We start from the raw sequence: 26,762 nt of genomic DNA, 5'->3' as shown, positions 1-26,762 counted from the left end.
AGTGGGGGGGGGGAGTGGGGGGACATTTAATACATAAATCTGACAAAGGACTTTAATCCAGAGTATAAAAGGACTGTCACAACTCACTATCCAATTAGAAAGGAGACAAACAGGCCGAAAGAAGGGTTCCACAAGCACACGCAGTAGTGGCCCTCGTTAGTCACCAGGGGCCCTCGCGCCCCGGCGGATGGCTACGAGGAGGGAGCGCAAGAACGCGCGGCCGCACGCGGCACCCCTGCGGGCACGGACGGAAGACCGGCGGGGTTTCCTACAAAGGTAAATACACACCTGCCCTACGGCCCAGCACGCTGCTCATGGAGATGACAACGCGGCCACAGAAGTTCTTGGACAAGAGTACGTCAAGCAGCTCTGTTCCTACAGCCAGCACCCGAAACAGCCCAGGGCTCCGCGGACAGAGCCTCGGACACGCTGTGCCGCGGGCCGTCCAGCCCTGCAGGGAAAAGGCACCAACGAGCCACGAGGCCCCGACGTGGATGGGTCTCAGGAAGCTCACGCTGTGGGAAAGCCGGACGCCAGAGACGCCTGTCGCAGTCGCCATCCGTGGGAACGTGAGGACAGGCGACTCTAACGGCCGGTTACGGGCGCTTGCACCCGCGGGACGGCGTCCGGCGTGACATGAGCTGCGCGCTTCCCCATCTGCGGATTACACGCCCGCCTCCCGCACCAAAACCGTAGCTGGAAATCAAGGCTCCTGAGGTGAAGATGAAGGCTTTAACCTAGTTTTTAAATTCTGCAACTAAGTGAGAGTGCTCGGTGTTAAATGACCTTGAACAATTGCGCCCATTTTTAGTTTCATCAATCCAATTTCAATTCTTACAAGCGTGTGTGAGTTTACGATGAATTTAGGATGAGTCTGTTACTACCCTGGCTGTTGACCTTTGCCCCTTCGGTAAACGATCTCCACTGGTGTCAAGATCAAGATCGAGCCCACTTTCGGCTTCCCCGGCCGAGCTACACGCCACGCCCTCCGTCCCTAGGCCTGTCACTCACCGCTTGTCCAACATTCTCTAAGCGACCTTCACTTTGTCTCTATTACGTTTTCTTCCACCCTGAGCTCAGGTGCAGACGTTGAGCAGTCTGTGGCGTCTCCGAATCAGCCCCTGAGCCTGCTCTATGACAAGAGTGTGGCGTTGCCTCCTACTTTTCGTGTGAAAACAGCCAAACGTTAAAACACAATTTCACAATTGCCTAAAACCGCTTCTACATTTTGCGTATGTCATGAACGTCTCATCGAGCTAAAATAGGACAGTGTCAAATTTTATTATGATTAAAAATGGACTTATAAATTCTATGGACACATTCAATAATACTGGTTTGGTTCTTTGTAACCTTGTTAAAAGAAAAAACTTAACAGCATTAGGGAAGTAGAGAGCTAGCTGGAAGTCATTCACGGAAAGATCTGGCCCAATTCTGTGGAGGCTCTTCACGCTCCATGTCTACCAGAGAAGTCACAGAACGTCGGGATACCTTCTTACAGGTGCTTACAAAGGCCCCTGAAGACGCGCAGCGCGCTGCAAGCGGCAGAGCGTGCAGCTGAGACAACAGGCTGTTTTTTTTTGTTTTTTTAAACAAGTACAGCAACTACATTACATATATTTATTTTGAATGTAATCTAAAATGGCTCGCAAAACAATCCGAATGTTACCGCGGTGATTCTGATTTTAAAACTGGACACATCGATCAAGTATTAAAACGCGTCACTCTATTTTCTCCCTCGCCTCCCTCCTGTTTTTGTCAGAGCCCAAAGATGTGCCCAGACTTGGTTTTAGCTCTCCCAGGACCTACCCGAGCTCACCGGCGTGGCCGTGGGCGCTCGCAGAGCCCTGCCCCTGCCGCGGCGTCCTCCTCCTCCCTCTTCAGCTCGGTGAGAAATGCTTCGTTTCCAAGCAACTGTGAAAACGCGGCCGACTTAGTGAGGCGCAGGGCGACCGATGGTGGGGACCGGCTCGCCGCTTTCACGTGACGACGTCCGAGCACCGGCAGGGCTCCGACCCCGTGAGGCAGGGTGGGGGCCGACCGCGGACCGGGGGGTCAGGTGCAGCCGCGGTCGGGACTTGGACATGTGAGAACTCGCGCAGGGGGGGCGCGCCGCGAGCCGCCGAGGCGCGGACTGAAGGGACCGGTGGCAGTTGCTCGCCGGAGGGAGCGCAGGACACCGTCCACCGCGAGAAACCACGCGTATTCGCAAGTATCTTAACGCCCTGGGCCTATAAAGATCAATAAGGACGCCACTCGGACTTTTTGGTGTGAGAAGGAGCTTTAGTTGCTGTAAGTTACAGGCGTACACGTGCACGTTTCCATTTTCACAGGAATGGACTGCTCACTGTGGGGCCTAGTACAATGGAAATGTTCGATCCTAACCCAGTTAAATTCTGTCGCGTATACTCTTGGCAGTCTTCTGGGAACATGGCTTCTTCCCTGATGACAAAGTATCCAGTGTCAAATGTTTTGTGAACAAAATAAAGTTGATGAATATTTTGGGGTTTTAGCACGTGTCCTAGTGTAGTCTGAGGACTAAGGAGACCCGCAGAAGCAGCGGCTCCCTGGCTCGGACAACACGCTTCATCTCTTACCCCTCCCTGGGGGGTCTGATTACCAAAAACAATAAAATAGTGTCTTTTCACTGACCAAAGCAACAACCGTGTTGATCAGATCACCCGACACTTGCAAGTGACCGAAGTTAGGGGACAAACGTGAGAGAAGATGGCAGGGGTGCCTTCTCCTGAGAGAGAGCAGACAAGTAAGGTGTGGTGAGGGCCACGGTGGAGAAGTCAGCATGGGTTTCATGTTACAGGATTACTTAACCTTGACCTTAAGTCAGCACTGGGTTCATGTTACAGGATTACTTAACCTTGACCTTAAAACCAGAATAGTTTGAGGTGAAAAATCAACACCACTCTTATTAGTGACACTGAAGAAAAACAAATTAGCCAGGGCTTTTCACTGATAGGTTACAAGCATTAGGCAAAGCAAAGACCACAGAAGTCAAATCAAGTCAACATAAAGCAGTAGTAAAATATAAAAATAAGACATTATCAAACTCAAGTGGATGTTATTCTAGGACTCAAAATTTGGAAGATACCTAATTAAAAAGCTTATTCCCCCCAAAAAATCTTATGTGAAAAAGTATCAATTTTAGCAAAGATATCAACATACATATATGCAGATACAGATACAACGCAAAATACATGTACAAAGATGTTAATTTGGCACTTTTACTTGGTTTTTAAAGAAAGTAAATACAGATACCTTTGCAAAACGAATTCTCATTCTGGAGAAACAAGATTTAGAAGTAAAAGGTTCAAACATCTCCCTTCTTAAAAAATAACATTGGCACAGATAACTTTACCCGTTAAAACTCCTGGTTGGCAACTTTACAAATCTGTCTTGATATGCCTAACTCCACAAGCTTGACAAAGTTATTTGACTTTCTATCAGTGATCCCTGGTTTATCCACTTTCAGGACATGTACCATTTGGCCAGAAGTCCATAAATAATAATAATGTTCTCAATGTAGAAATCTTAAAGTTCTAAAGGGAAGTACTGCTCAGTAGATAAATTCTCCTGGAATTTCTTGTAGCAAAGGTTCCTCAAATTTAAATCGTTTGGGAATGGCCTTTTGCTCCATTTTCTCTTTTTCAGACTGTCTGCATTGTCCTAAAGTATACGAAGTAAATACAATTAACTCTTCTGCTACAACTGATTGCTCGGTTTCAGGTTTCTGAGCATCTGAATGAATTTCAGGCACAGAATCACCTTCTTGGAGTGCATTTGCTTCTTCTAATGCCCCTTTCACCTTGAAAGAAGGATCCTGAATACTGCTCTCCGTCAACCACGGATGTTTTAGACATTCTTCGGCTGTGGCTCGATCTCTGTAAAAAGAAACATATTTCACACTCCAGACAAGATAGCTTAAAAACTTCACTTATAGGGGTGCCTGGGTGGCTCAGTCAGTGAAGCATCTGCCTTCAGCTCAGGTTATGACCTCAGGGTCCTGGGATCAAGCCCCGCATTGGGCTACCTGCTCAGCGAGGAGCCTGCTTCTCCCTCTCCCTCTGCCCTCGGCTTGTTCTCTCTCTTTCTCAAATAAATAAATACAATCTTCAAAACAAAATAAAAAATAAAACTTCAATTATAAATCAGAGCACACTGGGGGGCGCCTGGCGGGCTTGGCCGGTGGAGCACGCGACTCGACCTCAGGGTTGAGTTTGAGCCCCATATTGGGTGTAGAGATTACTTAAGAAATAAAATCTTAAATAAATTAGAGCATAAGGTATAGTTATTGTATTATATTTGGGGAAGTATGAGGAGTTGACAAGAATCGTACTGTGATTCCTGAATAAGCCTAGAAGTTTTGGCATTTGTGTGCAAATGCCATTCCCACCATGTTGAAAAATACTTTAAGTCCGAGATCTCGGAAAAGCCCTTTTGGAAGACCAAGAACGGATAGACAATATCTGTTACACTGAGGTGCAGCTCGCGTTTTCTAGTAACGTTCTCAGTTTTGACATTTTCTTTCAACAGATATGATAAGTTCAAGGCTTCGTCTAGTTGAATGTCTACATTTTCCTGCCTTCATTTTGGTGTTTTCAGTTTAACCTGCTTTTGTTCAGAGCAGATCACTCAAAAATTGACAAAGATCAATATTAACTCATACTTACTCAGGTTTTTTAACTAAAAGTGTCTTGATGAAGTCAATAGCTGACTCAGACACAACATCAAATTCTTCCTCAGAATAACTTAAACTCATCCGAGAGATGTTTAGGAATGTTTCTTGCTTATTATCACCTAAGAAAGGTGACAGCCCTGTGAGCATGACGTATGTTAACACTCCAATGCTCCTGAATCAGAATGAAAATGTAAGAAAAATTAGTATCATATTCATTTCTTGAAACCAATTTGATTAATTTTTCATAAATAACTCTTACCACATATCCGTTGCCATGCTGATAGGATCGTAACTAAGAATTTCGGGAGCTAGTGTCAGAAACAAGAAAACATTTAGTTGTGTGAAAAAAATTCCTAATTTGCTCTTTGAAATTAAAAAAAAATTTTTTTTTAATACTCATCAGAAACTCTAAGACACCATCAAGATTTGGGCTAACATGAAATAACATTATGTAAATTAATATGAATTCCTGTACAGTCTAACTAGATGTAATTAACTTATTTTCCCACCAGCACCCTCCACTGTTGGGTCTTAATATTTTTAAAATATCCGAATGCACAAGTACTATAATGGAAACGGACAACCCTGACCCCCTCCTCTTCCCATACCCTCTATGATCAAGCATCCTCTCGAACAAGTTCCTGCTTGTCCATCCTTCTCAGTGCCATCCAAGACTCCGCTTCCCCAGCGCCCCTCATCCCGGTCCGCGGCACCTGCCGCTCCTGACCTCCACTCATTCCGCCTCCCCGAGCTGTTCTCCATGCTGCAGCCGGGGGAGGGGGGCTTTTAAAACGTCCACCCACTGACAGAAAGTCAGTCAACAGGGTTAAAGAAAAACCTGGGCATTCGCAGATGACACGCACCACACACAAAGACCCCAAAGTCGCCTCCGCAGCGTCCTGAGAAACAGCGTGCTTCGATGACATTTAACTAAAACGCCGTCACACAAAAAGACACTCTCAAATGTGCAAGGACTCAGGAGAAATTCATGAAAATCCTCCTTGAAAGGAAAACTTACTCATTCTTACTCATTGATACAATCCAGTCAACCAAAAGATGATTTTTTTCAAAAGTCCGTGAATAGGAAGAAAAGACAGGCAATCAAGTCGTGAATTCACTTAAAATCAGATCAAAGACTAAACAACTGTGGTAATTACAATTAAAAAAAATAAGGGAATGAAGATGTTCTAATCGTAGGAAAAACCAAAACACTCAAGTCACATACTCATCACTGGTTGGGGAAACACACACACACACACACAATATGAGGGAGGAAGCAAAGGTTGGGAGAGAAGGTTGGGTAGGCTAACTTCCTCAACTTCAGTTTCTGATACTGAGTCGTGAAACGGAGGTTATGAATCTTAAAGTTAAAAGAAACTACTAGGAAATTGAAAATGAAATGCATAGCATCCAAATTACTGGAGGGGAAAAGCAAAAGAAGAGACCAAAGAGTAAAAGCTGCTGGGAGGAGAGGGCAGGAAATAACCGCAGCTCTCCTTGTGTTTACTGGTTTACTGTAAGCTGAACACGGGTATAAGCGCTTGATGGAGCGACTCCAGTAAGGGGGAGGATCACAGCCCCGTTCTAGGGCCAGACGAGTGGGAGTCTCGAGAGATTTGGGGACTGAGCTCCCGTGCACTGCCGGGCAGAGGACAACCAGCTGGGAGGCTTCCACTCACCTCTCAAAGCGCAGGAGAGAAAGACAGGAGAGGCCCCCTCGTTTTTCCCTATTATATAGTTCTGAATTATTTTTAGTTTTCTTGGATTGGGAATTATTTCTATAGTAAAGATAGTTCTGTTTTTTGGAGGGAAAAAAAAGTGCTTAGTAGAAAACTGAGAATTTACCCAAAGCACAGAAAGCACTACACGAACCCTAACAGAACTTCGGGGCAGTGACTACTACCGGGTCTCAACTTGCAGCCCTCAGGCCGCCTTCCCGCTGATTTACATGCTCCCGACCGGCTACAGGGTCTGGGCGGCTGCTTTCCCAGAGGAAGCCCCGAGAAGCCACATCCCTAAACCTCACTTAGTGGTCAAGACGCACACTGAAATTTAAGTATTCGAGCCCGCAAAGAACACATCAACATTCTGAACGTGGTTTTCCTGCCGGTGGTATCTTTTATTACCTAATTAAGGATCTGTTTCAAATCGTAGGACTTATTTTAAAGCTTTGAGTTCTATTTTGTACAATCATTGCCAAACAGCTTTGTTTTCTTCAACCCCGTCTGTCCTCTGGAATTGACTTTCCCTTGGAAACAAAGTCCCACGCTCCTCCCCTCCCTTTGAGAACGACCCCTTCCCGTCCGCTCTGAAAGGAGGCCTAGGCTGCCCGAGGCCCCCTCGACGGCAGACAGCCTGTCTGTCCACCTCACGCCTCTGACCTCAGGTAAATATGCTTCCCCCCTCAGGCCCAGGCCACAGCCTTCTCTACTGCCTGCGGCTGCTGTCAGTGGACACAAACCACTTCCTCTCCCGCCTGCCGCCACCCCCGACGGCTTCCCCACTCGTGTCTGTGACCCACGCGGCCTGGCATCCACGCCTCGGGACCTACAGGTCTAAAGCGCTGCCCTTCCACGGCGACATGTCAGGCCTAATAATTACGAAGAACTGTGTCTTCTCTGAAATTTCAGATGTTAATATCGTAAACTCTTGGTCACAACCTTTAGATTATTTCACTGCCTTCCTGTGCTTATGAATATCTTTTTTTATAAACCTCATTCAGGCCACAAACCCTTTTGCATCCTATTTTTCTTCCAGTCTATCAAAAAACTCACAGTTTACTTATTTTTGTACCAAACCTAAAAGCCACGGTTCATCACTTCCTGCTCTTTTCCTAGCGCCTTCAAGGCTTAACGCCTTTTTCTTTCTGCCGGCAGCTCTGACCTTGCATTAATCCCACAGAACGCCCTCGGTTCCACAGGGCTTGCGATTACTTTAACACTGTTGATTATGAACTTAAAGTTCTTCAAAGGTCCTTACTTGTTATATAGCCTCCCACCTTCAGATGACCTGATATCCTACACTTTGTTAAGAACATCCGCTTTGATTCCTTTAGGAAGCAATCCCTTCAAATTCTCTTGATTCGCTTCAGGAAAGGGGTCATCAGTTTGGGACCGTACTCTTTAATGTTCACCATTTTTAAATTTGTCTACAAAAGAAGGACTCTCTGATGGTAGAATTTTAACACAGCAGATGGCTGGCCCCACTGTTCGTCACGCCACATGTGAGTTCCCTAAAGAAGATGATGCCTGACCCCAGGCCCGGCACGTAACCCACTCTGGGGGGTACTTACCCACATATTCCGGAGTACCCATAATTTCTCGGAGCTCTTCACTGTTCTTCATTATTCTCGAAAGACCGAAATCAACTATCTTAATGTCACCCAGTGGAGATTCACTTGTCAGAAGAATATTCTGAGGCTAAAGAATAATACAGAAAGAGCAACCCATAAAACATAGAGCTTGCCCGTGAGACTGAGACTGACAAATGTCACAGTAAGCAGTCATTCATTAAACAAGTATTTTTACGACATATTTACGACGTGCAAGGCAACAGGCCTCCTACGGTGTCTGCCCTCATACCACCTCCCGCTCAGCACAAATGTGCCGCGACCCTGTCCTCAAAACAGAACCAAGCCACTCATAAGACATACCCTCTGAGACGCTGCGTTTCTTTCGGGCCAACACACTCACTCCCTGCTCTCCCCTCAGAGCCCAGCTTCTGGAAAGCACGGTCTTGCATGCTTGCTGTCACTTCTCAACGAGGCGGAAGCTGGATTTTGCCGCCTCTCCCAGATCTAGCTGTTCTAAGATCGCAAAATCTTTAATAATCAAACGCCCACCACATCTCCTGAGTGTCTTTCCAGGCACCATTTTTCACGCACCAGTTGCTGCACCCTCTGGCCCGGCAGCCACCCTCGTACGCGCTCTCGGGTATTCTCCTCCCCGACAGCTCTCTCCCCATTTTCTCAGGATTTTTTCCTTTTTCCCCCCTTTTAAATATTGGTGTTGCCCCAGATCTCTCCCTGGCTGGCCCTCTACTATCTCTACTATGGAAGCTTCGACCGCCGCTTATGTGCTGATGACCTCTACCCTAAGCCCTTCGCTGACTCACAGATCCCACGAACATCAGGTCTTTTCCTTTGGCGGAAACGGGCCACACCTTCAACTCGCACTGCTGAGCAAGGCCGTCAGTTCCGTACACAGCTCAGGCAAGGGCTCTTGCTTCAACCCCAGCAAACCTCTGCCTCTCCTTCTATACTCCCAATGTCAGTGCCCAGCTCGGGCACTGGGTGGGCGGAATCACGCGGAAGCACTCTGTCTCCTTCATTTTCAACCACGTCTCACCCTTGCGAAGTCATCAGCACGGCACTGCTATGTCCTAAATCTCAACACCCCCACTGCTTCAAGTTTGGGCTTTCATTATTTCTTACCCGGACCACTCCTCTCCTGCCTCTAGTTTCCCCCACCTTCACCCCATCCTTCACCGCATGATGATCTTGCCATAATGTAAGTCTGATCGTGATACCGGCTGCTAGTCCGCACCAACGGACACTGATGGACACACTCCCAAATGGAATGTATTTGACGACAGGCAAGAGAGAGCTACCCAAGGCCAGAGAATCAATAAGGTTCATATTCCTGGAGTCATTTTTTTTTTTTACCCAAATAACCTAAGACACTTTTTCATAAAAAGTCAAACATATACTATGCACTAGAATACAAAATTCATTTCGATTTTTAAAATAAAATGACATTTGAAAGAAAAGTTGATGTTGCTTCAGAAGGGGGCTGCGCTTACAGTCTTCTGCCATTAAGAACATTTCCAAAGATAAATGGAGAACCATTGGTACCAACAAAGTGTAAATACCTCACTACAGCACCCCCAGTGTTTCACGATCTGGCTTCTGCCTCCTCTTCACGACTACCCTCCTGCCACCGTCCCGCAGGCAATCTGTGTTCCAAATTCAGCAAGCTGTGATCCCTCGACAAGACGTGCACGCCCACGTCTCACGCCTCTGCCTTCCGTATTCCCTCTGGTCAGGGAGCCCTCTCCCCTCCTCCGCCTGGCGAATGTAGTTTCATCCTTCACTCCGTGCACGCAGTCTCCACAAAGCGCGGGTTCCTCCGAAAGCGTCTGGGCCGCCCCTCCGGCCCTCCAGGGAGGGTCTGCTGCCCCCTCTGCTCCACAATGTCGCTGCAGGACAGACTCAGGCCGCTGTTCGGTGGACTGTGTTTTCCTGTCCCCTGTGTCACACTGTGGTTCTCCAGACGTTCGTAATGAACGTTAACATTTCCTTTCGTTCTGCGCATATCCGACCACTCCGTCCGCCTTCCGTCTCCTCGTTCCTCTCCCGCAGGTCACTAGGTCACTACGACCCACTGCCCGAGTTCCACGCGTCCTGGATCACCGCCTCAGCGGGGCCCGACACTGCTCCCACCCCTGCCTTGTCTACACACTCTTCTCTTGGCTCCCACAACAAAACACTATCCTGGCTTTCCTCCTAACTCTCTGGCTGCTGCTTCTGTCTCCTTCGTTGGTTCATCTTCCTCCAACGGGCCCGTGAAACGGGTTTCTCACGGCCCGATCTGGAGGCGCTCTGCTCTTCACCTGCTGGGGGCGTCTGCACCCAGGCCTTAATCAGCACCCGTACCGTGTGAGTCACCGCTTTCCATCTCCGGCTCGGACCTCTGCAACCCCCTGCTTACCTAATCTCGCCCCTTTGATGTCTCACAGCGACCTCAAACTCAACGTGCCCAAACCAGACTATCTGCCCTCCCAAATCAGATTCCCCATATGCCGATGACTGTCACCTCAGGGACTGCCACTCTCCCCCGGCAAGGGAGAAGGAAACACGAAGCATCACGTTGGCCATTCCTCTCCCCGCTTTCTCCTTGTTTAGCTAACGTTTCACTACATCCTACGGAGTTTAAAGCGGAAATGTAAGCACTTCGAGACTTTGCTTCTCTCCAACCATAGAACGCTCATGCAAGGCGCCATCAATTTTGTGCTCGACTGCAACGGCTCTACACGGTTTGCTAGGATCCATTTTGCCCACACCGTAGACAGACGGATCTCTTGCACTATACAGGTCTCATCTGTCACACCCCCACCTAAACCCTTCAGTAGCTTCCCATTAGTCTCCACTTCCAAACTCCGGAACGTGGCATACACACCCCCGCTGGTTCGAGCTCCTGCCTGGCTCTCCAGACTCCGCATAAACCCGTTCCCCTTGACTCGACGACAGTGGAGACCGTCAGTGGACACCATTCGGTCTCTTCTACTTGCCACGCTTTCCCTCACAACAGTATCTCTGTATACTTTTTTCGTGTTCTTTGCCTAGTGCCAGCTTGCTGAGGAGGCCTGGGAGGGCAGTGAAGAAGATTCTCACACTGTCCAACAGAGAGGGGCTGCAGGAGGAGACAGGGAGGTGACGGCTGGGCGGCTCCTCTCTTTTCAAAGGGCTGCTGTCAAGCCCACCGTCCACCCTGCCCTTCTCTACGATCACATGCTCGTAGACTGATCGGAGTCTGGGTTCAGAAACAGAGAAGGAAGACTCTGGGGCTGCAGGAGTCACATGGTACTGGGCGCTGGGACCGCAGCGGGATCAGGGCCACGCACACGAGGCACATGTGAGCTGCTGCTTGAATGAAAGGGGGAGGCATGACTAACTATAAATAAGAATTTAAACGGTGTCTATTTTGTGTCAGGACAGAGGCACTGTAGACAGGAGTAGTAACAAGTCTCTAGTGACAGAGTTCACCAGCAGAAGGGGCAACGGGGACGTCCCCGTCAGGCTCGACTCCTCTGCCGTGCACTTCCAGTGCCGCTGCGGACAGAGCGCTCGGGCGATCAATAAATAAGAGGGTTATAATAAGGCAGCCTCCGGAGAATTGCACAGGAGATGAGCGAGCCGACCTTGGAGGAGAAACAGGATTTTGTCGCTTATGCAAAAAAAATTTATTGACCTCCTACTGGGAAAATAACAGAAAATGAGACATAAATCCCATGTTCTTTTGGAATCTTCCATTCCAATGGGGACAAACAAGTACAAATAAGTAAGAACACCTTGGGTGGGTTTTAAGCACTAAGGAGAACTCGGAGCAGGGAAATGGGGGAGAGAGTGTCTGCTGGGTGTGCGTCTGTGTGCACACACGTGTTCTGTTCAGCGTAGTCAGGGAAGGTGTCTCTGAGAAGGCAGGATTTCAGCTAAGAAGGAGCCAGTCACGGCAGAATAGTTTGGGGCTGCGGTGGGCAGGAAGCATCCAGGGAGAGGAAAAGACTCCACCAGCAGCAAGGACAAGCTACTAGTGGAGGAACTGCAAACGAGGACAGCACAAAGGTGGAAGGGACGAGCGTGGTGGCAGGGACGAGCGTGGTGGAAGGGACGAGCGTGGTGGAAGGGACGAGCGTGGTGGAAGGGACAAGTGTGGCAGGCACAAGACTGGTAAGCAAATGGGGGTGGAGGGACAGGAATCAGAGGGCTTTGTGAGCCATTCTGGAAGAACTGGCAAAAGGCAGATCGGAGGGGAGGGCAGGAGGACACTCCAGGGAAAGAAAAGGCCACATGCCAAAGTATATACAGGTGAGCTAATACACAGCATGATGGGTGCAGGGGATTATGAAATACAAGAATATGTCTTTGAAGAACGTGCCTCTACCCAAGGGAGAGAGAGAGACAGAGTGAGGAAGACAGGAGGAATAAAAAACCAAAAAACAAACAAAACCCAGAAACAACTTGACACATGACCGTGGCAAAACCCACACCCCAGTGTGACCGACGCTGTGTAGGAGCAGGAAGAATAAGTGCTTATATGATCCACTAACACAGTCAGGTCAGCAAGAAGGGACAACGGTTCAGTCTGGATTCTCAGCCCAGAGTCGGAGGTGCCTGCGGAACCACCCGGGACAGTTGGAAATTCAGTCTGGGGAGAACATAAGGCCGAGGTCACTGCTCTGGAGGACAAGGACACGGAGGCAAGACTAAAACCATGGCAGTGAACGAGAGCAAGAGCACACGGCAAGGACAGAAGTGGCGAGGACGAGCGCTGGCGGCTACCTACCGCAACGGCAGGCCACCAGAGTGACCCGGGCGCTCAGAAACGGAGCCCAGGCACCATGTTGCAGTAAGAAAGGCGGGAACGAGGGGGTCCAACAGGACATGGGGAAGCATGAGGACCGAGAAAAGGCCACTGAATACAGCAAATAAACAGCCTCGGAAAGACTTTTGAAGAAGTCATTTTTGGCAAAACCGTGGGAGAAAAACCTAGATTATAGTAGGTTGAAAACGAAGTTGAAAGGCTAACTGATCTTGACATTCCAGGTCATTCTGGCTGAATTATCTGTGGGTGTCCTCTAAACCAGGGCTGTCCTAGGCAGAGGTCATGCACGTCGCAGACGTATTATAGAAAGTAAAACGAAACAGGTGAAATTAATACTAATATTTAATTCAATATGTCTAAAATGTTATCTCTTCAACATGTAATATGTAAAATTATTGAGCTATTTTACTCCCCCCCCCATACTAAGTGCTTGAAACCTGGCATGGAGTTCACACTTTGAGCACATTTCTGCTCTCAAGCGCTCAACAGCCACAAATGGCCAGTGTTACCGGATTGAACAGTGCGGCTATAAACTCCTTTAATAATAAAAAAAAATTCAAGTGATACCCCAATAAATGTTCAGGGAATTCTTCACATCGCTTGCCTAATGTCCTCATTTATTACCACCCTGCAGTTATGGGATGGTAGCTCACCATAAACACTCCGACTTTCTGTCTATACTGGAAACCACGACCCTGTGGCCCAGCGTAATCTGTAAATTCGTACAACAAACTGTCTTCTTAATCATAGGAAGTTTTGGCTACAGTAAAAACTTAAAACTGAACAGAAAGACAAAAACCACAAATTGCTGTCCCTCCAGCAGTTTGGGCTGCAGACGCAAAGCTAAGCTGTTATAAATTAATCCAGGCCACATGAGGCACCCCTCCCACCGCGGACGAGAGGGCTGAAAATGCGCAACTGATAAGTGTTAGAATCAGTTTCTCTTTTCCGGGATAAAACGACGAGAGGTTTTGGTTATGTGTATAAACAAACTTCATTATAAAGCTATATTCTCTTTGCTAATTAGCTTCTGGCTATTTCTTCAGGAAAAAACCCAGGATTATGAGTCAGTCGCAAGAGTTCTCAAGGCAACTGTAGTGTTATTACATTAATGAAATACTGTAGTAAAATAAAATGTCATTATGCTGGCAAATTCGGTCAGAGAAGTTGCCTCTGTTATATACATTCATTACTGAACATGTTTTGCCCTTCCCAGTACATAAAAAATTCCAAGAGAAATACTGCTAAGGGGAAATCTTCACCACATCGTAACGGCCGTCTGTGATGACTAAAACGTACGCAGTCTGTAAATGTTCTTAAATACCATTTGTTCCCTTAAAATAGCTGAAATGTTTTTCCCTTACATTTTGTTTACACTTTACATTCCCTGGGAAATGCTTTCTTTAGTAATCGTGTAAAAACTAGTTGGTATGGTGGTAATACAGTAAATTCTAAATTAATGTGATCAAATTATTAAAACACTACTATGTTTGAAATCCAGGCCCTGTCACATGCATCCATCATCTACCAAAGTGAGAGACATTAAACAGTTGACGGAAGGATTGCTAGGAAAAAACGCGTCTCACAATCAGAGCTCTTTCATGGAATTTCACAGTTAATGTCTGTTACATGGTTTCTGCCAACTGTGCCTGGTTTGACCACAGATACATTATAAAAATAGAGCTTACTCTTCTAAATAAAACATTAAGTACAATTACAGGACTATAATCTGTCAGTCTTTGATGGTGAAATATACCCACTTCCAGGAAGTGAAACATCCGTGCTGAACACAAAGAGAAGTCCATTAGCGTTACAGTTAGACCTCCTTTCTAGGGAATCCGGTTCACCATAAAGAAGCTGTGGCTCATGACACCTAATTCTGTTTAAGATGCATGAATCCCAGGTGGTAAGAGAAAACAAGAAGGTCACCGGAGAGGCAATGACAGTGGAAGAAACAGGAGACACACACACTGTTCTCAAACAGACAAAGGCAGTAGGGAGATCTTTGTAAAATCTTATTTCTCTGCTTCGTGGGGGAATCCTTTCATTTATCTCGGTACCTTCATCTTTGTATACGGCCCACTTAACAGTTACTGAACAATCACCTCTGGATAAGATCACTGTCAAGTTGATGCTAACCTGCTTAATTAGCCTTAAGGTACCATGAGCAAAATTTTAAGGAACATTTTCATCCGGCAATGAAAATTCAAGTTGACTTTTTATTTATTAACACCCAGCTCATGGTACAAATAGATTCATACTACTGTCTAAATCAGTTTGGGGGACTGTTTAGGGATGTTACCCCTCTTTCAAGTAAATACACTGATGCTCAAACCGTCAGTGACCAACTTAAATCTCAAAGGGAAGGTTCCCGCGTCTAGCTCCTGGTCTGCTCCTCGGCTTCTCATCATGTACGTGTACCAGGGCGGACGAGCTCATCACTGAATACCTCGTACAGAACTTGAAAGACCTAACCAACGAAGACCATTCAAACGCAAGAGCACTGGGTTTTAAGACTGGATTTCTTTGTGGGTCGCCTGGGTGGCTCAGTCGTTAAGCGCCTGCCTTCGGCTCAGGGCGTGATCCCGGCGTTCTGGGATCGAGCCCCACATCAGGCTCCTCCGCTATGAGCCTGCTTCCTCCTCTCCCACTCCCCCTGCTTGTGTTCCCTCTCTCGCTGGCTGTCTCTGTCAAATAAATAAATAAAATCTTTAAAAAAAAAAAAAAGACTGGATTTCTTTGTATTCTTTCTGGTCGAGTCCGTCCCGACTGAAGGAAAAGCAGGCCACTATGCCAATGACTAATTCACTAGTTGAGATTATTTTAAGGCTTTTAGCTTTGTCCTGACTTTGGAAGAGTTGTTGTTTCTCAGATTCGTCAATCCGGCCGTGATTTACATGAAATGAATGGGCTTTCCCTTAATCACAGTTTAGTGTCTTTTCTATTTCTGCAGTCCTATAAGCAGTCCAAGATCTGCATCTGCCACCCCTCCAAGCATCTGCCATGTGCAATCTCAGACATCTGGCTGAGGGTCATCAGTGAATCAGTCTTTGGGCAAACTGCCCATCTGGGCTCTGACCTGAAGCCAAGTAGCATATTTCCCATTGTGACAATTATCTCTTTTACAGGAGCAACTACAATAGTTATTCTAACTCCTAACTACTTCTTGTCTCTGGGACAAGAATTTCCCATTCTAACCATAATGGAGAATAAGCAGTCTCCTAGCTCAAAGTTACCCTAGACATGGGGATTATCAATTTGCACAGAATTAAAACTGCAGAAAACATATTTAGCTTTGTAGCTTTCCAGCTCTTATGGAGACTCAGAGTCAACACTATAAGCATAAATTGTCACTGGGCAGATGGCCCTTAAAAGGTGTGGGAGAGCAGACCCTCTGTCCAGACTCCCAGAGGTCACAGAAAGTCAGCTGGAGAGGACCTATTCCCGTCTACACAGCCGTCACACCAACTCTATCTCCGACCGTCCCCCATCAGTGGTTCACGCAGGGACACATCTCATTGCCCCTGTGACCACTGTGAGGCAGGGGGACGGCTGAGAACCCACCGTGCCACCTAGTCTAGTTCCTCTGGGCCTCGGAAACATGAAGAGTCCAGGTTCCAACATCAAAGGCCCATCATCAAAGCCTCTATTAAATCCAGAAAGAATTCTACCCCAAGTGGACTGGGGAGAAAGGAATATGATTTATACGGAGTGTATTGGGGAGAAAGGGATATAATTTCCTTGAGTAAATACACAGTTAAACCTGGTATTCAAGAACTTAATTTTCACCTTCAGCTGCTTTCAAGTAACATCAAAGACCCATGACACACAGTGTCGGCAACCTGTCCGACCTGCTACTTAATTAGTCCCTGAATAACAGTTGAAGGTGGAGCTGTCATTAATCGAAAGCATACTTCCTATAGGTGCGATGTTATTTAAATTGGGGTTCATTCCTGGAAGTCCTTTTTACATCATAAAACTAGCACAACATCATAAAAAACATATGACTTTCCAAAGCTAAGTGTATCAAACCAAACATGAAAAAAGACCTGAGTACAAACGTTATTTGTGGCAATTCTTCTGCATGGCTGACACTAACTGAGGCTCCTTAAAGTCTGCGTCCACTGAAGTCGGGACTGCGGAGACCATCTCTTCCGGCTACATGTTCCGAGGGAGGCATGGGGGGTATTTCTTGCAGCAAGGATCTCTGAATTTTTAAGTATATGACAGACTGAAGGGAAAAAACAAAGGCCCAGTTCCCTCACGCATGCTATGAGGGTTCTACCTAGGTGATCTCTAGGGCCACTTCCGCTTACACGCCCTGGGACTCCATGCGGGTACACGCATGTCCACACCCGCCTTCCAAAAACGCCACCGTAACTACCACAGTCCACGGTGTTATCACCATGCATTTTAGCCACGGTACTAAAAAATTAATATCCTTGAGAAAAATATGTTTACAGAATGAATTTAAATTGGCATTTTTCAGAAAAGAACAAGGAAGTTTCCAAATCGTTTTCTTTCCCCTGTATTTTTCTGTAGGAAACCAGTATTTGAAGGGATATCTATTGCCCTTACACCTTATTTCAGATGGAATTTTATCAAGTTTACTTTAGAAGTCAACCTCCAGAGTACACACTGTGCACTCTTCCTTCATGCAGTGAAGATTAAACACCGCTCTTGATACTGTACTATCTATCGGGTCCCAGCGTGCCCCACAGCAGCAGTTCTCAAAATGGCGCCTGGACCCACAGTATCCGTATCCCATGGCCCTACCCTGAATCAGAAACTCTGGAACTGGGGCCTAGCAATTTGCTTTAACGAGCCTTTCCTGGTGGTCCTGATCCCTTGTTACAGTTGGAGAACCACCGCCACGAGCCACCTCCTTTCCGCTAAAGGCGAACTACAGCAGAAGTCACGATACATCAGCAGATGATGAGTAACAGGAGGTTGCAGAGTCCAGGATAGGAAAGCCTTTTTTGGGTCCAGGGGTTCAGTCTCCCCAGGTTACCTTCCTTCTTAACCCTATCTTCTCTGGCTGATACAGAACTGGAGTCACTGGTGTGCTCCTTGGGCAACGTTTCATTTCCCCACAGCCACACCTGGACTTGACATGGAAGCAACCATCAACAGGGATCTCAGACTCTTCCACCCCAGACGCCTGAAGGAAGATGCTAAGGATGCTCCTAGTGGACTGTCTGTCTCCTGAGCACCCACCACCCTCCGTTTTTTCAGAAACAGAACAGGTCTGAGAATCCAACCCTTCCCCACTCTTGGTCCAGATAAACATTGGGATGGGAGGAGGAATTTACCCCTCCAGGATTAGAGCAAACGACCCTGGTAATGGTGGCCTGGCCAGTCAAAACCCTGCAGCATTCCGACCCCCACTCCCCTCACCGCAAGCTTATTAGTTCCGGACCAATCTAAGTTGGTTTGGGGAGAGTGACTCTCAGGACCTCTGAAAGAGCTCATGAGTAGAACCTGGCTCTTTCCTGCTGCATCTTTGGACAATTGTGAAGGCTAAAATGGCAGCATCTAACTTCCCGTCTTATTACCATTTTGAGAAGGCAGAGCTGGGGACTGAAGAAAAACCAACTACTCGTCATATCTGAATTAATGAATAGTGTCATATCTTAAGTTAGAATTATACCAGGACTCTTTAGCCAATAAAATTTCCTTTTTTGCTTTCCCTACTTTTAGCTGGCATTTTGATTACTTGAAAGCATCCTAACTGATGTGCTGCCCTTTGTGTATGCTGTCCTCCCTCCTCCCCTGCCTTCTTTGATCATTTAAAATTATGTTATCTACCTGCCTCGAATCTCTTTAGTTCTCTTTTATTTACTGCTGCCTAATTTTCTACAACACTGTTTTCAGATATTCCTGCTAAAAAGCCATCTACCTCTTCACAACATTTGAAACCCCTGGAATCTGGCCTTTTCTCAGTTGTCAATACCTCCTATTTCATCTCTCAATTCCAGTGACGCTATCTCATTTATGTTTGCCCAACAAGTTTTCCCAACTCTTGTGATACAATTTTATCTTCTGTTTTCTACATTTTCCTATATTTTTTCCTATATTTTCTCTATCTAAATCCTAATTATTTTTTTAAGGTCTAGCTCAAACCCTGTCTCTTATCGGGAAGAGTTCCCCTATCCTACCAATATCCTCTAAGCTCCATTTTTTGGGGCAATGTAGTTACCTTTCTATGTACACACATGTGCATTACCTCCTTGTTAAAACTAACTGGCTAGAGGATAAGAATAGACTCAACCTTTATTTCCTTATTACCTAATAAAACACACAAACTTGATAAATATTTGAATAAATCACTGTTAAATACTTTACACCTGGATTGTCATTCTCCAGCAATTTCAAAATTATAAAGTAATTCAGAGCTTACCTTCAAATCAAGATGGACTACATCGTGAGCATGTAAAAAGCGGACACCTTCTAATATCTGCCTCATGAGCCTTTGAACATCTTTTTCTTTAAAGGCTTCTTCTCTGTCTGCAACACACTGGTCAAAGATTTCACCCCCAGCAGCGCTAGAGAAGGAAAGAAGCACACTAATTACACAGGAAAAGGACTCATTTATTTAGCCTTTTTTGTTCTTAATATTTTACACATTAAGGATCTTTATTTAGATAAACTATAATTTGAGTGTGTGTAAACTTCTGTCTACTTGCCCAAATCCATTTTCTTTTTTAAATAAAAATATGAGGCTTCTAATATGAGCTAAGATTAACATTTCCAAAGCTAAATAAAAGCATCAGTTTACTTCAAGAATTAAATAGTAAAATATATTAACACTCTTTCAAGTGAAAATTTCTCTCTTTTTAAGATTTTATTTATTTATTTGAGAGACAGAGTTAGTGAGAGAGAGAGAGAGAACACGAGCAGGGGGAGTGGGAGAGGGAGAAGCAGGCTTCCCGCGGAGCAGGGAGCCCGATGTGGGGCTCGATCCCAGGATGCTGGGATTATGACCTGAGCCGAAGGCAGACTCTTAACTGACTGAGCCACCCAGGCGCCCCTCAAGTGAAAATGTCTCAAGAATTTTTGATTACAAAATACACAGAAATATTTTTATAAAAAATACTAATTATGAAAATAAAGCAAATACCCTCCAATTAATTTAAGACCCCTTCTCCAATCCTAGCTAGAGCCACATCGAGAGGTTAAGTGCTGTTCTCCCTTTGGTGTACTATATCCTTCCAGATTAAAAAAAAATTATATATACACACATGTATGAAAATATATACTTACTAAATGTATACAAAAATAGTAGTTGCATGGAGTTTTAAAAAAACATAAATGGTAAATAGGACACATTCTACTGATGTTGTTCTCTTTTTCTTACTTAAACATGTCTTAAGAATCTTTCCTTGATGGTTTTATATTTATCTACCTACCTCATAATTTTGAACTCTTATATCCCTGTGAATAGATAGACCATAACCCTCTGAAGGATGTTTACTTTCTTTCTAATTATTCACAATTTTAAACACTGTTGCGATGAGAAGGCACATCACAGTTTCTCACATGTTTGCTCATGTGCCAAGAGCTCTTGCTGTAGATACCCAGAACGAAACAGCTGGAATGAAGGGAACGTGCCTTTAAAACTTTAATAGGAAGAGCCCATCCTCACCAATAATGCAACAGTGATTTCAACTTTCTTCCAGCCTCTGGGCGAAGCATCTTAGTTTGTTTGTTTTCTTCCAAATAATTTTGCCATTAAGAGAAAAAAAATTATCAACATTTAAACATTTTTATTTTTCTTTGGCAGATCTCAAAATTTCCTTTATGTGTTAAAAAAAAAAAAAAAAAGACCGGTTGCTTTCATAAAGTTGCTACAAAACTGACATGAAATATAGAACCCAAACACCACACTGCTGTCAGACCAGAGCTGCTTATTAATTTCCTTCCAGCATGATAGTTTCTTTCTTTTTCCTTTTCTGTTAAAGCAATCTATTTCCAAATGCTGCCCATATAAGGAAAGACAATTTGTCACCAAAATTAGATATGAACATATTTAAGTTTAGCTGAACAGTTGCAGGTGATGAAAGTGAAAGCAAATAATTCGTTGGCTAAGGTTTTCATTTTGGCTAAACCTATGCAACTGATTTTTTATTATATTTTGATCAGAGTATTAAAAAAACAAATATGAAAGCATTAAAACCATTTTTATGTATTTAATTGTAAAATGCTCATCACATATTCAGGCACGGTTAAAGTAATATACAACTCATAAGAAAAGAAACGGTGGACATTCGTGACATAGTTACAGAGTAAATTAATTGCAGCCTGGCAGTACCATATACTGTTAATACGGATCTGATGACCGAAAGCAAAAGTCAGTATGAGCTGGGTCAACTCAGTCCCAAGCAGCTAGAGATACACCATGACGTAACACAGGGCCCTCCGCGAGCACATACCACGATCTGGCCAGTTACAACTCAGAACTGTCCGTGTTCCTCCACTAAAACAAAGAACTGTATTTAGGTTGAAAAAGTTTCCCAATCACAATGTATCGTCCTGTGAGTCTCTCAGCTCATTACGACCATTCACAATAAAATTCAATAAAGGTCAATTTACATAAGTGAAAAGATTTCTTTACCTAAACTTTAAGAGCAATTTATTATTACTTCTTTCCACTCTAAGGTGTACCCATTCTAGCTTCAACACAAGGGTTTCCTTTGCTTTCCCAACAATTTAAGTAGTTTACGTAAGCAGAGAATATGAATTACAAGACTACAGTTTTCTGAAAAATTTCAAGGATGTATTTCAAAAGCAGACTACTAAGGAAGCTGTACGGGCTAGGCTTCAGTGACCAGCCAGACCTGCAGACCCTCTGATACGATGTGCGATCATCCCACTTTACATCTGCTTAAATGTAAGCTTGACCCCATTAACCGTCATAGTAACGAATGGAACTAAACAAAATTATACTGAAGAACAATCTGCAACATTGAAAAGCATCTGTTAAGTATGGTTAACATGAAATATAAGAATATTACCAACCACTTCACGTGAAGTATCGTCCTTCACATAGAAACCAGAGAAACACTACAAGTTTTGCTGTGCCCCATATTTTAACTACAGGAGAACTTCCATGGTTATGTTACAGTATATTTGCTTTAATAGTGCTTATTTTCCACTACTTAAAAATTACCCAGAAACTGAGTAACTTTATTTTGAATTACACATAATTTTTATCAAAAGTTTTTTTTTTTTTACAAAAACATTAATTCAAGAACTTTTCACAAAAAATTTTACGCAGAAACTATTTTTATAAAACCTATTAAGAACTTTTCATTTCAATGTTCTAGTGGCCCTTAGAAAGTTAAGGGATAAGTATCTTTTTCTTTTTTTTTTTTTAAGATTTTATTTATTTATTTGACAGAGAGAGAGACAGCCAGCGAGAGAGGGAACACAAGCAGGGGGAGTGGAAGAGGGAGAAGCAGGCTCCCAGCGGAGGAGCCTGATGTGGGGCTCGATCCCAGGACTCAGGGATCACGCCCTGAGCCGAAGGCAGACGTTTAACGACTGAGGCACCCAGGCGCCCCAGGGTAAGTATCTTTTGATCAACATTACGCAGAGCCATGTACATGATGTTTGCAGGCTAAGAGCAACTGTGTTTCCCTGGCTGCCTGCACCTTGGCTAGATCTTAGCCCCCAACCTCTAACACCAAACATTCCTTCTTCTATTGAAACTAGCATATCCATTTCTACCAGCTTCAAGGCTCAGTTCAGACCCCCCCCCCCCAAATTAACAAATACCAATCAAATATGTTAGGTCCTCTGCAATATGCTATGGATACAAAGATAAGTTATAAATAAGTACGGGGACGCCTGGGTGGCTCAGGTCATGATCCCAGGGTCCCTCACTGGGCTCCTTGCTCAGTGGGGAGCCTGCTTCTCCCTCTGCCTGCCACTCCCCCTGCTTGTGCATGCTCTCGCGCTCTGACACATAAATAAATAAAATCTTTAAAATAAATAAATAAATAAATAGATAGATAGGGCTTATAACTTCAGGTACTAAGTGGGAGAGAGAAAGATGAAACACATTTTAAAGAATACATATGCATAAATATATATGGGTGTGAAACTATATATCAAGTGATTTGATAAGTCAGCAACTGAGCAATTCACCGGAAAGGAGAAAAAAAGCTTAGAAAAATGACATGTATTCTAAGACTTGTAGAAGGAATAGGAATCCACTAGATGAAATGGTTAAGAGCACATGCCAGGCATAGTGAACACATGTAAAAGGGCATGGTGGTGTCAGAAATACATGATATGACTCACTAAGGGTTAAGTACCTACTCCCCCTTTCAGCCAAATGGCACAGAACTTACCCTCCAGCCATAAACAACTAGAAAATGAGCAAAGTATACGAGCCAACTATTTTCAGACATGAGAACACAGGCAGTTCGGACCATGATCCCTAAGAAGAGGGACGCAAACAAGTTGAGCCCTACTGTCTCTGTCTTCCTACTTGGAAGTAACTTATGGACCGTGTGGTACAGGGTGGAGGAGAAGCCCAGGCAGAATATGGCAGCCTTGCTAAACTGAAGACACAGACCAGGACTCTGACAAAGGTAATGAAGTGGGATTTCCAGAGGAGAGACCTACACAGAAGAAGATCGCCAGACATCTGCTTAGCTGTATCCTGAAGTCTCAGACAAAATATTAATAGGGGCAAGCGTAAGGTGAAACTCTGTAAGGTCAAGCAAAGAACTGCTGGAAAATTAGAAACTGAACAATTCCTAGCATTCACAGAGAACAGAATAAGATATTTGAATTTTGTCCAGTTGAAGTAGAAAAATCATGTGAACTGCTAAGGCAGTCAGCAGCCCCCCCTCACCGTGCCCCCCCACCACCCCAGAAGGGCCATACATTAGTAGTAAGATTAAGTAGCCTTTGAACTACCCCAACAAAGCTGATTCACAAGTAATTTAACTGCCTGCCAAAATGAACATCATCATTCTTTAATGGAAGATCATAAAATCCACTCAACACTGTGCCAATCTTAATGTATGGCATCATTCCAAAAATTACCAGACATCTGAAAATGCCACAAATTACAATCCACAACTTACAGGAAAACAATAAAAACAGACCCAGAAATAACAGAGATAATGGAACTGGCAGATAAGGTATTATAAATATACTCAAGGATTTAAAGTAAAATATGAACATAACAAGACAGAGATGATGAGTATAAAAAAAGGACCAAATGGAACTTCTAGAGATAAATAATAAAGTATCTAAAATGAAAACTGCACTGGATGGGCTTTATAGCACTGCACAAGAATCAGTGAATTTTAAGACATAGCAATAGAATTTTAAGACCTAGCAATTCAATCTTTAGAGAGGGGAAGAAAGACAATAGGACCCCAGGGACCTGAGTGACAATATCAAGCAGTTTAACAGACTGTAATTGCAGGAACAAGAGAAGAGCGGTGGGGGCAGACAAATATTTTTTTAAATAATTGGCTGAAAAATTCCCAAATCTGATAAAAACCGTAACCCCAAAGATGCAACAAAGTAGCTCAAAGTAAACCCGGAGCAGGAAAAACACAAAGAAAACCAAGGCACATTATGCTCAAATTACTGAATTACTGTCCTTTAAAAGACACGACATTTATAAGGGAACCAAGAATCAACGCAGACTTCTCACCATAAACAACACAAGGCAGATGACAATGCAATGATATCTTTAAGTGCTGAGAAAAGAGAGTTGTCTGAAATGCACGGTGAGCTTGGAAAAGGACTAGCAGGAGAGGAGGCAGAAGTCAGACAGAGAAACAGGAGATGAAGTGAGAACAATCTGAAATATCCTAGGTAAGGCAATGAGGGGTTAGTGTATAACGCTAAATGTCTCTTTCTCCAGAAGCACTCCGTCCCTCCAGGCAGCATAAAGCAGCACAACTAAGGCTAAAAGCTTTGGAATCACACCCTCCCAGGCTGAATCTCGGCTCTGCTATTTGCAGTGTGACCTCAGGTTGATTACTCCTCTGAAATTTTTTCTCATATAAAATCTTGTTCTAAAATTTACAAATAAACAAATTCAGTGAAGTTGCAGGATACAAAAGCAATATACCAAAATCAGTGTGTTTTTATACACTAACAATGAACTTTCAGAAAGAGAATTTAAGAAAATAATCCCATTTTCAATGGCATCAGAAAGAATAAAATACTTAGGAATAAATTTAACCAAGAAAGTGAAAGATCTATACAATGAAAACTATAAAACACTGATGAAAGAAATCAAAGAAGACACAAGTAAATGGGAAGCTATACCATGCTCATGGGTTGGAAGAATTAATACTGTTGAACAGTCCATACGATTCAAAGTAATCTACAGATCCAACACGATTCGTATCAAAATTCCAATGTTATTTTTCAGAGACACAGAAAAAACAATCCTAAAATTTGCATGGAACCACAAAAGACCCTGAATAACAAAGGCAATCTTGAGAAACAACAAATCTGGATTTCAAAATATATTTCCGATTTCAAAATAAATTACAAAGTGCTACTCAACCATTAAAAAGAATGAAATCTTGCCATTTGTGACAACACAGATAGACCTGGAAGGTATTATGCTAAGTGAAATGACAAATACCATATAATTTCACCCATCTGTGGAATCTAAAAAAAACAAAACAAATGAACTAACAAAACAAGATTCATAGATATAGAGAACATACTGGTGGTAACCAGAGGGGAGAGAGGTGGGCAAAATGGGTGAAGGGGGCCAATTATACGGAGATGGATGGTAACTAGACCTTTAGTGCTGATCACTTTGTAGGACACGCAGATGTCAAATTATGTTGTATATCTGAAGCTTACATAATGTTATATACCAGTTGTACTGCAATGACAAAAAATTTCTTGTGGAAAAAACTGTGTGTGTGTGTGTGTGTGTGTGTATCGAAGCCATAGCAATAAAAACAGTATGGTATTGGCATAAAAACAGACAGATCAATGGAACAGAAACAGAGAGCCCAGAAATAAAACTATGCACAGATGGCCAATTAATTTATGAAAAAGGAGCCAAGAACATAAAATGGGGAAAGGACCCTTATCTTACATCATGCACAGAAGTCAACTCAAAATAGATTAAAGATTTGAATGTAAGACCTGAACTGTAAAACTCCTAGAAGAAATCATAAGCTATACGCTCCTTGACATAGGTCTTGGCAATTTTCTTGGTTTGACAACAAAAGCAAAAATAAACAAGTGGGGATACATCAAATTAAAAAGTTTCTGCTCAGCAAAGGAAACCATCAACAAAATGGAAAGCAACCTATGGGATAGGAGAAAATATCTGCAAATCATCTATCTGATAAGGGCTTAATATCCAAAGTATATAAAGAACTTGTACAACCAATCTGATTAAAAAATGGGTTGAGAAACTAAACAAACCGTTTTTCCAAAGAAGACATACAAATGGCCAAAAGTGCATGAAACCGTTCTCAACATCACTAATCATCAGGAAAAGGCAAATCAAAACCACTATTGGGTATCATCTCATACCTGTTAGGATGGCTGTCATCAAAAAGAGACAAGTGTTGGCAAAGATGTGGACAAAAAGGACTCCGTGGGCACTGCTAGTGTGAATGTAAACTGGTGCAGCCACTATGGTAAACAGTATGGGAGCGCCTGGGTGGCTCAGATGGTTAAGAGTCGGCCTTCGGCTCTGGTCATGATCCCAGGGTCCTGGGATCGAGCCCCGCATTGGGCTCCCTGCTCTGCGGGGAACCTGCTTCTCCCTCTCCTTCTATTGCTCCCCCTGCTTCTTGTGCTCTCTATCTCTCTCTGTCAAATAAATAAAATCTTTTTTTTTTTAAGATTTTATTTATTTATTTGACAGAGACAGCCAGCGAGAGAGGGAACACAAGCAGGGGGAGTGAAGAAGCAGGCTCCCAGCGGAGCAGGGAGCCCGATGCAAGGCTTGATCCCAG

General features: G+C 44.1%; 1 protein-coding gene across 1 annotated transcript in view; it reads right to left on the bottom strand.

Annotated features, from left to right (window-relative positions):
- Positions 1 to 2,259: 2,259 nt before the first annotated feature.
- The window catches only part of STK17A (serine/threonine kinase 17a), a 42,431-nt gene continuing 17,928 nt past the window's right edge, over positions 2,260 to 26,762 (bottom strand). The window contains exons 3-7 of the mRNA XM_045793516.2: positions 19,193 to 19,337; positions 7,983 to 8,109; positions 4,950 to 4,998; positions 4,683 to 4,862; positions 2,260 to 3,893 (exon numbers count right to left, since the gene is read on the bottom strand). Coding sequence (XP_045649472.1) covers positions 3,569 to 3,893; positions 4,683 to 4,862; positions 4,950 to 4,998; positions 7,983 to 8,109; positions 19,193 to 19,337 — 826 coding nt within the window. The 3' untranslated portion in view covers positions 2,260 to 3,568. The remainder of the gene's footprint in view (positions 3,894 to 4,682; positions 4,863 to 4,949; positions 4,999 to 7,982; positions 8,110 to 19,192; positions 19,338 to 26,762) is intronic.

This window comes from Ursus americanus, chromosome 3 (assembly GCF_024610735.1).
Source record: "Ursus americanus isolate L20-20 chromosome 3, mUrsAme1.1.p, whole genome shotgun sequence".
NCBI classification, from domain to species: Eukaryota; Metazoa; Chordata; class Mammalia; order Carnivora; family Ursidae; genus Ursus; species Ursus americanus.
Note: the sequence above shows the minus strand (reverse complement) of the source record. Positions and strands in the feature narration are given on the sequence as shown.